General features: G+C 38.5%; 1 protein-coding gene across 14 annotated transcripts in view; it reads left to right on the top strand.

Moving 5' to 3' along the window:
* Positions 1–14,224, top strand: part of ZNF667 (zinc finger protein 667) — a 38,841-nt gene extending 24,617 nt beyond the window's left edge. For all 14 annotated transcript variants that reach the window (XM_054462157.2, XM_054462158.2, XM_063658521.1 and 11 more), the window contains one exon: positions 10,131–14,224. In XM_054462157.2, the coding sequence (XP_054318132.2) occupies positions 10,131–11,710 (1,580 nt within the window). In that variant the 3' untranslated portion in view covers positions 11,711–14,224. The remainder of the gene's footprint in view (positions 1–10,130) is intronic.
* Positions 14,225–14,667: the final 443 nt, after the last annotated feature.

Here is a 14,667-nt window from a genome sequence, read left to right as displayed (position 1 = left end):
TGGCTTTAGCTATTCTGGGTCTTTTGTGGTTCCATATAAATTTTAGGATTATTTTTTCTATTTCTATGAGGAATGTCTCTGATATTTTGATAGGGATTGCATTGAATCTGTAGATTAATTTGGGTAGTATGGGCATTTTACTAATAATTTTTCTTCAAATCCATGAGCATGGACTATCTTTCCATATTTTTGTGTCCTCATCAATTTCTTGCATCAGGTTTTGTAGTTTTCATTGTAGAGTTATTTCACTGCTTTTGTTAAGCTTATTCCTAGGTATTTTATTTTATTTGTAGCTATTGTAAATGGGATTACTTGATTTCTTTTTCAGATTGTTCACTGTTGGCATATAGAAATGCTGCTGGATTTTTATATGTTGATTTTGTATCCTGCAACTTTACTAAATTTATCAGTTGTAATAGGTGTCTAGGTGGATTTTTTATGATTTTCCAACTAAAAGATCATATCATCTGCAAAGAATAATAATTTGACGTCTTCCTTTCCAACTTGGATGCCTTTTATTTCTTTCTCTTCTCTGATTGCTCTAGCTAGGACTTCCAGTGCTATGTTGAATGTAGAATAATAGTTGTGAAAGTGGGCATTCTTTTTATGTTCCTGATGTTAGAGGAAAGGCTTTCAGGTTTTTTTTCCATTCAGTATTATACTAGCCATGGGTCTGTCATATATGGCTTTTATTGTGTTGAGGAATGTTCCTCTATAACCAGTTTTTTGAGGGATCACGTCATGAAGGGATGTTAAATTTTATCAAATGCTTTTCAGCATCAACTGAAGTGATCATATGTTTTTTGTCCTTCATTCTGTTTCTATATATCATTGATTTGCATATATCAAAGCATCCATGCATTCCTGGGAGTAATCGTTGTTGTTCATGATGAATGATCTGTTTAATGTGTTGAATTCAGTTTGCTAGTATTTTGTTGAGGATTCTTGAATTAATATTAAGCTCTTTGTTTGATGTGTCCTTGGGTTTTGATATCAGGGTAATACTGGCCTTGTAGAATGAGTTTGGAAGCATTCTGTCCTCCTCTATTTTTTGGAATAGTTTGAGTAGGATTGGTATTAGGTTTTTTTAAGTATTTGGTAAAACTCAGCAGTGAAGCTGTCAGGTCCTGCGCGTTTCTTTGCTGGGAAACTTTATTACAACTTCAATCTCATTGTTTGTTATTGCTCTGTTCAGGTTTTGGATGTCTTCATGATTCAATATTGGTAGGTTGTATGTGTCTAGGAATTTATCTATTTCTTCTAGGTTTTCCAATGTATTGGCCTAGGTTGCTCATAGTAGTCTCTAATGATCCTTTGAGTATCTGTAGTATCAGTTGCAATCATTCCTTTTGCATCTCTGGTCTTATCTCTTTTATTCTTAATCTGATTAAAAATTTGTCAATTCTGTTTATGTTTTTGAAAAAATTTCATTTTGTTGATCTTTCGTGGGTTTTTTTTGAGACAGAGTCTTGCTCTGTCACCCAGGCTGGAGTGCAGTAGCACGATCTCGGCTCACTGCAACTCCACTGCCATGTTCATGCAATTCTCCTGCCTCAGCCTCCTGAGTAGCTGGGATTACAAGCATCCGCCACCACGCCTGGCTAATTTTTGTATTTTTAGTAGAGATGGGGTTTCACCATGTTGGTCAGGCTGGTCTTGAACTTCTGACCTCAGGTGATCCGCCCACCTTGGCTTCCCAAAATGCTGGGATTACAGGTGTGAGCCACCGCGCCTGGCCTCTTTTGTGGTTTTTTAGTTTAAATTTCATTTCTTTCTGCTCTGATCCTTACTATTTCTTTTTTTCTGCGAATTTGGGGTTTGTTTTGCTCTTGGTTTTCTAGTTCTTTAAGATGCATCATTAGGTTATTTGAAGTTTTTCTACTTTTTTGGTGTAGGCGTTTATTGTTACAAACTCTCTTCATACTGCTTTTGCTGTATCCCATAGGTTGCAGCATGTTTTCATATGTTGTGTTTTCATTATCATTTGTTTTAAGGAATTTTTAAATTTTAATTAAGAAATTTCTTCAGGCCGGGGGTGGTGGCTCACGCCTATAATCCCAGCACTTTGGGAGGCCGAGGTGGGTGGATCACCTGAGGTCAGGAGTTCGAAACCAGCCTGGCCACCATGGTGAAACCCTGTCTCTACTAAAAATACAAAAAATTAGCCGGGCATGGTGGTGGATGGCTGTAATCCCAGCTACTTGGGAGGCTGAGGCAGGAGAATCGCTTGAACCCGGGAGGCAGAGGTTGCAGTGAGCGAAGATGGTGCCATTGCACTCCAGCCTGGACAACAAGAGTGAAACTCCATCTCAAAAAAAAAAAGAAATTTCTTCATTGACCCACTGGTCATTCAGTATTATATTGTTTAATTTCAATGTGTTGGTATACTTTCCAAAGTTCTTCTCATTATTGATTTCTAGTTTTGTTCCATTGTGGTCAGAGAAGATACTTGATATGATTTCAATTTGAAAGATTTTTTTTTTTTTTTTTTTTTTTTGTTTGAGACAGGGTCTTGCTCTGTCACCCAGGCTGGGATACAGTGGTGCAATCACGACTCACTGCAGCCTCAACCTTCTAGGCTCAAGCAATATTCTCACCTTGGCCTACTGGGTAGCTGGGACTACAGGCATGTGCCACCACACCTGGCTAATTTTTGTATTTTTTTTAAAGTTGGGATTTCACCATGGTGCCCAGGCTGGTCTTGAACTATTGAGCTCAAGCAATCCACCTGCCTCAGCCTCCCAAAGTGCTGGGATTAGAGGTGTGAGCCAGTGCACCCAGCTTTTTTTGGATTTTTAAGACTTGTCTTGTGTCCTAATATTTCATGGTCTATACTTGAGAATGATCCATGTGCTGAGAAGAATGTGTAACCTGTAGTTATTGGATGAAATTGTAAATATCTATTAGGTCCATTAGGTCCGATGTTTCTTTGTTGATTTTCTGTCTGGATGATTTGTGCAATGCTGAAAATGAAGTGGTTAAGTCTCCAACAATTATTGTATTGTGGTCTGTCTCTCTCTTTAGCTCTGAAAATATTTGCTTTATGTATCTCGGTGCTCCATTGTTGGATGTGTATATATTTACAATTGTTATATCCTTTTGCTGAATTGATCCTTTTAGCATTATATGACTTTCTTTGTATCTTTCCATACTTTTTGTCTTAAGCTCTATTTTATCTAAATATAGCTGCTCCTGCTCTTTTTTGGTTTTCATTTGCATGGGATTTTTTTTCCCTCCCTTTATTTTTAGTCTATGTGTGTCTTTATAGGGAAATCATGTTTCTTATAGGGAACAGATCATTGAGTCTTTTTTAAAATTCATCCAGCCACTCTGTGGCTTTTGATTGGAGATTTAGTCCATGTACATTTAATATTTATAAGTAGGGACCTACTACTGACATTTTGTTATTTGTTTTGGTTGTTTTGTGGCCTTTTCTTTTTCCTTCTTGTCTTTCTTCATGTGAAAGTGATTTCGTGTGATGGTATGTTTTAATTTCTTGAATTATATTTTTTGTGTATCTCTTATATATTTTTTATTTGAGGTCAGCATGAGGCTCATAAATAATATCTTATAACCCATTAATTTAAACTTATGACAATTTAACTTTGCAAAAACAAACCAACAAGCAAAGAGAAAACTAATAAAAACCCTATACTTTAAATTAATCTCCTGTGCTTTCAAACTTTTTGTTGTTTATATTTTCATACTGTGTGTCTTGTAGTTGCCGTTTTTTTGTCAGTCCATCTTTTAGTCTTCCTACTTAAGATATGAGTAGTTTACACATCACAATTACAGTATTATAATATTTTGTATTTATCTGTGCAATTACTATTGCTAGTGAGTGTTGTATGTTCAGATGATTTTTTATTGGTCATTAGCATCCTTTTCTTTCAGACTGATGAACTCCCTATAGGATTTCTTGTAGGAGAGGTCTGGTGTTGACAAAATCTCTCAGCTTTTGTTTGTCTAGGAAAATCTTTATTTCTCCTTCCTGTTTGAAGGGCATTTTCACTGGATAGAATATTCCAGGATAAAGGTTTTTGTTTTCTTCAGCTCTTTAAATATATCATAATTCTCTTTCCTGGCCTATAAGGTTTCCACTGAGCAATCTGCTGCCAGATGTATTAGAGTTCCGTTTTATGTTGTTTATTTTCTCTTTCTGCTTTTAGGATCATGTCTTTATCCCTGACATTTGGGAGTTTATTAAATTATCTGAGATAGCCTTCTTTGGATTAAAGCTGCTTGGTGTTCTATAACCTCCTTGTACTTGAATTTTGACATCTTTCTCCAGGTTTGGAAAGTTCTCTGTTACTATCTCTGAATACACTTTGTACCCCAGTCTCTCTACCTTCTCTTTAAAGCTACTAACTCCTAGATATGCCCTTTTGAGACTATATACTAGATCCTGTAGGCATGCTTTATTATTCTTCTTCCCTTTGACTTCTCTGACTATATTTTCAAAGAGCCCATCTTCAAGCTCACTATTTCTTCTGCTTGATCAATTCTGCTGTTGAGAGACTCTGATGCATTCTTTAATTTGTCAACTGAATTTTTCAGCTCCAGAATTTCTGCTTGATTCTTTTTAATTATTTCAGTGTCTTTTTTAAATGTATCTGATAGGATTCTGAATTCCTGCTCTGTGGATCTTGGATTTTGTTGAGCTTCCTCAAAATACCTTTTTTTTTTTTTTTTTTTGTTGGAGACAGAGTTTATCTCTGTTCCCCAGGCTGGACTACAATGATGGCATGATCTTGGCTCACTGCAACCTCCGCCTCCTGGGTTCAAGCAATTCTTGTGCCTCAGCCTCCCGAGCAGCTGGGATTACAGGTGTGTCCCACTATGCCCAGCTAATTTTTTTTTATTTTTAGTAGAGACGGGGTTTCACCATGTTGGTCAGGCTGGTCTCGAACTCCTGAACTCAGGTGATCCACCCGCCTCAGCCTCCCAAAGTGCTGGGATTACAGGCATGCTCCACCGCACCAGGCCAAGATAGCTATTTTGAATTCTCTGACTGAACGGTCACATTAGCTCTGTCACTCCAGAACTGGTCACTGTTACCTTATTTAGTTCATTTGGTGAGGTCATGTTCTCCCAGATGGTCTTGATGCTTTTGGATGTTTGTCAGTACCTGGTCATTGATGAATTAGGTATTTATTCTTATCTTTGTAGTCTGGGCTTGTTTGTACTGGTCCTTCCAGAGAAGGCTCTCCATGTATTCAAAGGGGCTAGGATGTGTCTTTGTTCACTGCACCCATGTTTGCATTAGGGGTCACCCCATGGCCAGTAACTCTGTGACTCTTGTAGACTCACAGAAGTACTGCCTTGGTGGTCTTTGGTAAGATCCAGGAGAATTCCCTAGATTACCAGGAAGTCATTCTTTTCCCTTATTTTCCCTGAATGAATGGAGTCTCTCTCTCTCTCTGTGCTGAGCTGCCTAGAGTTGGGGAAGGGATGATACAAACACTCCCATGGCCACCAACACTGGGACTGTGCTGGGTCTGACCCAAAGCCAGCGTTGTACTCATTCTTGCCCAAGGCCTGTGGCTACCACTGCCTGGCTACCACTGATGTTTATTCGAAGCCCAAGAGGTCTTAATTCATCAGGTGGTAAATTCTTCCAGGCCTGTTTTTCCCTTTAGGGCAGCGAGTTGCTTTCTGGCCCAGGGTAGGTCTAGAAATCTTGTCAGGACCTATGGCCTAGAATGAGGCCTTCAGGACACTGCTTGGCACTTTTTTTTTTTTTTTTTTTTACTGTGGTTGAGATGATATCCAAGTTGCAAGACAATGTCCTCTTTACTCTTCCCTCTCCTCTTGGAGCTGCCAGCTGTGCTTCCTGGAGTTGGGAAAGAGTTGATACAAACATTCTCTTGGCCACTCCAGCTGGTGTGTCACTGGTATGTCACTGGGTAGCAGGTACCCCAGGTCCTCTGGTTCTGAGCCAAGCACAGCACTAGGACTTGCCCAGGAATTGCAGTCCTTGTGGCCTATACTGCCTTTCAGATTTACTTAGGACACCAGAGTGTTTTAGTCTGTGGTGGGGGTACTTGCTGGAACTCAAGTTTCCACCACTGTGGTGGACAATTCTTAGGCTAGAGCTGATTTAAATGCTTCCTCTGGGGGTGCTGGCCAAATTCTACCCCACGTTGCTTTCTGCTGTTACAGGGCAGCACTGAGTTCCAATGCAGAGTCCCACCATCACTCCATTCTTCCTCCTCCAAACACATAGATTCTCTCTTGTTGCCATGCTGCACTGCCAGGCATTGGGGGAGGGGTGGTGCAGGCATATGATGACTGTCTTTTCTACCCTCCTCAAGTGCCTCTTTCTTTGAATACGATGTTAAAGCTTGATACTTTGATTGCTCACCTAATTTTTGGTTCCTATGAAGGTGTTTTCTTCTGTGGATAGTTGTTCAATTTGGTGTTACTGCAGAGGGGGCAATTGCTGGAGGGCTCTATTTGGCCATCTGGCTCTTCCATTTTCTCCTTTTTAGTTGTTTTGTTTGTTTTTTGAGATAGAGTCTCACTCTGTCACCTAGGCTGGAGTGCAGTGGCGCCATCTCAGCTCACTGCAACCTCCGCCTCCTGGGTTCATGCAATTTTCCTGCCCCAGCCTCCTGAGTAGCTGGGATTACAGGCACACATCACCACACCCGGCTAATTTTTGTGTTTTTAGTAGAGATGGGGTTTCGTCATGTTGGTCAGGATAGTCTTGAACTCCTGACCTTGTGATCCACCCACCTCGGCCTCCCAAAGTGCTAGGATTAAAGGCGTGAGTCACCATGTTTGTTTGTTTGTTTGTTTTTAAGGAGACAGGGACAGGGTCTTCTGTTACCCAAGCTGGAGTGTAGTGGTGCAGTCATGGCTCACTGCAGCCTTAAACTCCTGGGCTCAAGCAGTCCTCCTGCCTCAGCCTCCCAAGTACCAGTTTGTTTCTTGAGCCCTCGTGGATAGACTGGATATCCATATTGGTTTACCCGTACTGGATAGGCCATAAATCTTTCTTATAGATTTGCTAGCATTTGTTTTCTGTTTTTACTTATTCTCGTGAATTGTTTTTTCATTATCTTTCCCCTTTTATCTAGCAGTGACTTTTTTATTTTCTGCTTGTATAGTAAGCTTTCATATAGAAAATGCATTAACCATATGACATTACATTTTACTTCATATATTTCCCCATTCTTTCCTAAGACTTTTTATTTACCTCTTATTTTTCTATTTGGTTATATGAAAGTTTTTTTCATTTTTGTGTGATTGGAAATGTTGGCATTCACATTGTAATTTTTCTTTTTATTTCCATAGTTAGAAAGAATTTGGGGTAGATTTCATATTATTTTAGTTTGTAATGATTTTGTACTTTATATTGAACTAATTCACCTGGGATTAATTTTGTTGTCTGGTGTGGTTTAAGAATTTCCACATTGAAGATGGGGAGATGGGCTGAGGGGATATGTTAGTATTCCACACAGGAAGGAACAAAGGAAGGTACAAAGGAAAAGGAAGGGAAGCTAAGAGTTTTAGGAAAATGTGAGAGGGAGAAGCAGCTTAACTGATGTGACTTAATGGGATGTGGGGTGGGAAGGGACTATAGGAGGAATCTTGGGTTTCTTGTTTTACTGATGCTGCTAGCTTCACTATAAACATTTCCATTATCTTCCTTTGTTAATTCCTTATTTTGTCTGGTTGTTTTCTGGAACTTCTACTAATAATAATTATAATGGTAGCTACTACCAGTTATTAAGGAACTGCAGGTACACAAAGCTTTCTGTAGAACCCTTGGAGCAAGATGTGTTTCAGAATTCAGAATGGTGCAGATTTTAGAAAGGTGAACAGGTCATATACTATGTGTGGCATAAATCAAACACATTGAGATAGCTACAAAGACTAGGACTTCCTAAGAGCAATAAATAGAGGCTATGAATAGCCTCATTGCATTTCAAATGGGGTTTCACTCCAAATGTCTATTCAAAAAGGAAAAGAAAAAAGGAAAGAAGACTTTGGTTCTTTGGTTCTCAGCTTTTTGAATACTGGAATGGCAGATTAGAGGTCATAGCATGTGCCAGAAATTTCGCACATTATTTCCAATTCTCATGAAAACTTTGTGAGGTATGAGATTATTATCTGTATTTTCAAGATAATATGCTTATGGTAATAGAGTTAACAAGTGTGTCACAAGATTATGTAGTTAAATGAAAAACACCTCAGTTAATTCAGTAATGTCTGCCTTTAAAGCACACCTATGAAATAGAAATATAATGTGAGCCACATATGTACTGAAAAAATGTTTAGTATCCACATTCAAATAAAAATTTAAAAACAGTGATATGGTTTGGATCTGTGTCCCCACCAAATCTCATGTTGAAATTTAATCCTCAGTGTTGGAGGTGGGGTCTGGTGGGAGGTGATTGGATCATGGGGGTGGATTTCTCATGAATGGTTTGGCACCATTCCCTTGGTGATGTCTTAGCAATAGGGAGTGATTCTTACAGAATCTGATCATTGTAATATGTGGCACCTCCTCCACACTCTCTCTTTCTCTTTGTTTCACCATGTGATGTGCCTTCTCCTACTTTGTCTTTCACCATGAGTAAGAGCTCACTGAGGCCTCCCCAGAAGCCAAGGAGGTGCCAGCACCATGCTTGTACAGCCTACAGAACCAGGAGCCAATTGAACCTATTTTGTTTATAAATTACCCACTCAAGTATTTATTTATAGCAATATAAGAACTTCCTAACACAAACAGGTAAAATTAATTTTAGTAATATATGTATTTAACCTAATATATCCAACATATTATATCATATAACCAGCATTTTTACAATGAGATACTTTATACTTTTTTGTAGTAAATTTTCACAGTCTGGCATATGTTTTATACTCATACTATACCTCAAACCAGCCACATTTCAATTCCTCAGTAGCTACAGGTGACTAATGGCTACTATATTGGATAGCATAGTTCTAATGCCTGTGTTTATCATGCCACATTCACTCAAGTTTATAGTCAGTTTGCCATACAAGTAGTTATTTTGTATCACCTTGGACTTTGACACCCTATGCCAGCCACATTGATCTATTTTACTATATAATAGATTTCTTCTTTTAGTCTAATCTCTTCTGTTTTTCTGAGTTTTTCCTGCTTCTTGCTAAAGTCTTCACCTTTGTAAATATCTAAATACAGTCATATGCTGCATAATGTTTCAGTCCTGTCAACAACAGACTACATATATGGCCATGGTTCTATAAGATCATAAAACTGTATTTGTACTGTACCTTTTCTACATTTATGTATATTTAGATACACAAATACTTATCATAGTGTTAAAATTGCCTACAGGATTCAATACAGTAACATCATGTACAGGTTTGTAGCCTAGGAACAGGCTATACAATATAACATAGGTGTATAGTAGGCTATACTATCTAGGTTTATGTAAATCTACTGTAAGATGTTTGCACAATGATGAAATTGCCTGACAATGCATGTCTTACAACATGTCCCCATTGTTAAGCAACCCGTGACTGTACTCAATTCTAATTGTTACTAGTTCTTTTAAATTTGATCTTAAGAATACATTTTTTAAAATCTACAACTTTATTGAGGTAAACATCATAAAAGTCACTATTTCTAGAATATAATTAAATGATTTTGGATAAATTTACAGAGCGTGTAACCATCAACATAATCCAGTATTAGAACATTTTTATCACCCCTGTAAGATTCCTCATGTCCATTTTCAGTTAATCCCCATTCCTACCTTGAGCCCCAGGCAACCACTTATCTTCTGTCTCTGTAGACTTGCCTTTTCTGGACACATTCTCTAATAAACATACGTTTATCCATTGAACAACCTGTGGAGTTCAATGTGCCATATATGGCATAAAAATTATCCTATAAATAAAATCTTGACTTATTCATTTTCAAATTACAGACTCTTCTGAACTCTGGTTATTAAATATCTCTGTAAAGCCTTTAGTATAGTCATCAAAACCACAATAAAACACTAAAAAGTTATTGTTTTGGTAATCATAATTGTTGTTATGATTAATAATGATAATTACATTTATATTGTAGACTCTTCATTTTTTCAGCATGGGAAAGGAGAAACATTTAATTCCTTTATGTCTTTCAGACTCGGGGTCTAAGTGTGAGACCAAGAAGCTACCTCCAAATCAATGCAACAAATCTGGGCAAAGCATCTGCCAGAAACTAGTTTCTGCACAACAGAAAGCTCCTACACGAAAGAGTGGCTGCAACAAAAATTCAGTCCTAATAAAACCTAAGAAAGGGCATTCAGGGAAGAAACCTTTAAAATGTAATGACTGTGGTAAAACCTTTAGTCGAAGCTTCTCTCTTAAACTTCATCAGAACATTCATACGGGAGAGAAGCCTTTTGAATGCAGTAATTGTAGAAAAGCTTTCAGACAGATCTCATCCCTACTACTTCATCAGAGAATTCACAGTGGAAAGAAAAGCCATGAATGCAATAAATGTGGGGAAAGCTTCAATCAAAGAACAACCCTTATTCTACATAGGAGAATTCATGATGGAAAGGAAATTCTTGACTGTGGGAAGGCCTTGAGTCAATGTCAGTCTTTCAATATACATCAGAAAATTCACGTTGTTGGGAATGTCTGCCAGTGCAGAAAGTGCGGGAAAGCCTTCAGTCAGATGTCATCCCTTTTACTTCATAAGAAAATTCACAATGGAAAGAAAACACATAAATATAATAAATGTGGGAGAGGCTTCAAAAAGAAATCAGTCTTTGTTGTACATAAAAGAATTCATGCTGGAGAGAAAATCCCTGAAAATGCGAAGGCCTTAAGTCAGAGTCTACAGCAAAGAAGTCACCATTTAGAGAATCCTTATAAATGCAGAAAATGTGGGAAATTATTTAATAGGATTTCACCCCTGATGCTTCACCAGAGAATTCACACTTCAGAGAAACCGTACAAATGTGATAAATGTGACAAGCTCTTCAGGCGGCTTTCAACCCTTATTCTGCATCTTAGAATTCATAATGGAGAAAAACTATACAGATGCAATAAATGTGAGAAGGTCTGCAATCGGCATTCATCCCTTATTCAACATCAGAAAGTTCATACAAAGAAAAAGAAACTATTTGAGTGTAAGGAATGTGGGAAGATGTTTTCTGGAACTGCAAACCTTAAAATACATCAGAATATTCATTCTGAAGAGAAACCTTTCAAATGCAATAAATGTAGTAAAGTTTTCGGCCGCCAATCATTTCTTATTGAACATCAAAGAATTCATACTGGAGAAAAACCCTACCAGTGTGAGGAATGTGGAAAAGCCTTCAGCCACCGAATATCTCTCACGCGACATAAGAGAATTCATACTGAAGATAGACCCTATGAATGTGATCAGTGTGGGAAGGCCTTCAGTCAGAGTGCACACCTTGCCCAACATGAAAGAATTCACACTGGAGAGAAGCCATATACATGCAAAACATGTGGTAAGGCCTTTAGTCAGCGCACATCTCTTATTCTACATGAAAGAAGTCATACTGGAGAGAAACCCTATGAATGTAATGAATGTGGGAAGGCATTTAGCAGTGGCTCAGACCTTATTCGACATCAGAGAAGTCATTCTTCAGAGAAACCCTATGAATGTAGTAAATGTGGGAAGGCATATAGTCGGAGCTCATCCCTGATTCGACATCAGAATACACATTCTGAAGAAAAAGCCTAAGGTTGTTTCAAGTCTATAAAATCAACGAATGAGGCTATCAAAGATATGGCAAATATGTATTTGTCTATAATGTAAATTTTGCGTATATGGGACCATTTGATGATATGTCCCACTTTGAAAGCCAAAGAGCAAAAGTCATTGGTGATTTTGACCTCAGGATTTGAAATTAACTGGAGGAAACTCAGAAGTTTGGTCAGTCATTGTGAATGAAGATCATTTTTCATTTGATAAGAATTACTGGCTGGGCGCAGTGGCTTACACCTGTAACCCCAGAACTTTGGGAGGCTGAGACGGGCGGATCACGAGGTCAAGAGTTTGAGACCACGGTGAAACCTCGTCTCTACTAAAAAATACAAAATTAGCTGGGCGTGGTGGGTGTGCACCTGTAATCTCAGCTCTGGAGAGGCTGAGGCAGGAGAATCGCTTGAACCCAGGAGGTGGAGGTTGCACTGAGCAGAGATTGCGCCACTGCACTCCAGTCTGGGCAACAGAGCAAGACTGTGTCAAAAAAAAAAAAAAAGAATTACTGATATTTTACTTCTAGCATAGTTTTAATGATAATTTATTGGTCACATACAACAAAATAGAATTGTGAAGTCCATTATAGGGCTCTGAGCCTGATTTAAGGTCACAGAAGAAAGAATTTGAGTCTGTTTCGCAGATCTAGAATTATCAAATATAAGGAACTTCTCAGCAAAACAGGGTGCCACTTTCAGCTGACAAACTTGTGGGTGAGAATAAAGAAAAGTGAGTCTTTAGGTAGATAAAGTTGTCATTCATAACGGTGTGTAACAGTAGAAACCTTACTGTACCATCTCCATGGTTATGAGGATGTATGATCTTCATGGTGTGAATGTCTAATATGGCTGAGACAAGCTATCAGTAAAAGAACCAAGATATAGTGAAGAACGAGGATTTCAGAGCCAGGAGAAATCAGTATTGTTTTATTTGGAAATAAATCATCTATATTTATATGAGTAAACATTGGTATTTTCATGTAACAATACTGGTATGCAATAAGTGGTGTAATATGAGTTGTTATGGACTGAATGTTTGTGTCCCCACCCCCAAAATTAATTATGTTAAAATCCTCAACATCAGTGTGATGTTACTTGGAAATGAGGCATTTGGGAGGCAATTAGGATTAGATGAGGTCATGAGGGTGGAGCCCTCATGATGGGATTTGTGCCTTTATAAGAAGAGACATCAGGCTGGGCACGGTGGCTCACGCCTGTAGTCCCAGCACTTTGGGAGGCCAAGGCGAGTGGATCATGAGGTCAGGAGATTGAGACAATCCTGGCTAACACGGTGAAACCCCGTCTCCACTGAAAAAAAAAATACAAAAAATTAGCCGGGCACACTGGCATGTGCCTGTAGTCCCAGCTACTCAGGAGGTGGAAGGAGAAGAATCGCTTGAACCCAGGAGGCGGAGGTTGCAGTGAGCCAAGATCACGCCACTGTACTCCAGCCTGGGCGACAGAGCGAGACTACATCTCAAAAAAAAAGAGAGACATCAGAAAGCCTGCTTGCTGTCTGCACCATGTGAGGATGCAGCAAGAAGCCAGCTGTCTACAGGACAGGAAGAGAACCCTACGAGAACCTAATCATGCTGGTGGCCTGTTGTCAGACTTCCAGACTTCAGAACTGTGAGAAGTAAATTGTTGTTTAAGCCACCCAGTCTATGATGTTTTGTTATGGCAGCCCCAGCTAATATATGGAGTGGAAACCCTAGATTTATATACTGGGTTCTTTTCCTGTCAGCAGTTCAACATGTGTAGTAGCTTTCAGTCTCTGCTGTTTGTGCCAAATATAAAAGAAATAAAATCAGATAACTTTTTTGTAATTGGATCATATACAGTTGGGCTCTTCTGTTTAAGTTTTCCTTCTGTAAAAGTTATTTTTGAGAATACCTAAAGTTTAAGATGACTTTGTGGAATGTGTGGAATGTATATGGGTTAGGTCATCCTAACTTTGACCACAATTGATAAACTAGCAATCCAAATTGTGAGGGGTGAGCATGCATACAGGACAGTACAACTAACTTCCCATTTAAACTTGTTCTTCCGTATTTGTAAAGCAAGCATAAAAATCCACCCCTTGGAGCAAATGGGTGAGCAAACAGCACAGAGGTAACTCATGGAGAGGCAGGTCTTTTTTCCCCCCTCTTTTCTACACACACACCCTCTAGCTTGTTAATTCCTCTGCCAATCTGCTATACAAATACATGTCAGTCCCAAATGAATTGTGACACACCTGAAGACTGGGGAGAAACAAGAGGATGCCCTGCCCACAGTCACCTAATTTCCTCAGGCTTATCTCATTGCCTATTGCATTTCTTGCTCCTCTTGGGGATTTCAAGAGAGCATTAGAATGGCAATACATGATAAAGTTAAACTTAACTTGGAATTACTTATGAGAATTGCATATCCTCACTGCTTTATTTCTGGCCTAGTCAAAAATCCTCTTTTCATCTAGTTTTGTCTATTCTCTCCTATTCTTAAGCTCTTAAAGGCATTTGTGAAAGTGCAATAAAGGTAAAGTAACTTTGGGTTCATGTGTCCTCCCAACTGCTTGGAACTCAGTTATATCCTAATAGGCCGAATCATTTATTATTTAAATTATTTTGCATTACGTGAATTTAAAAAATATATCTAAACTAAGAAGGAAATCAACTTTGTGTTTTTTTAAAGTCCTGAAAACTTAACTGGCAAGAAAAATGTTTTGCTTTATTCCTAGACTGTTGTAGGAGAGCCCATTATTACAGTATTTTGCTTTTAATAGATGCCTATAGATTTCCAGCTTTCATTAGCAAACATTTTAGCTGCACATTTGTTGTGCATGTGAATACCCTGGACCAATCACTGCTAAATCCTGCAGATATGTAAACTAGTAAGACACTGTTCTTGCCAGCAGACACTTACAGTTTACCAGGGAATTCGGGTAATAAAATATGGAAT

The sequence above is a fragment of the Pongo pygmaeus genome, chromosome 20 (genome assembly GCF_028885625.2).
Source record: "Pongo pygmaeus isolate AG05252 chromosome 20, NHGRI_mPonPyg2-v2.0_pri, whole genome shotgun sequence".
NCBI classification, from domain to species: Eukaryota; Metazoa; Chordata; class Mammalia; order Primates; family Hominidae; genus Pongo; species Pongo pygmaeus.
This window is presented reverse-complemented; position numbering and strand designations above follow the sequence as displayed.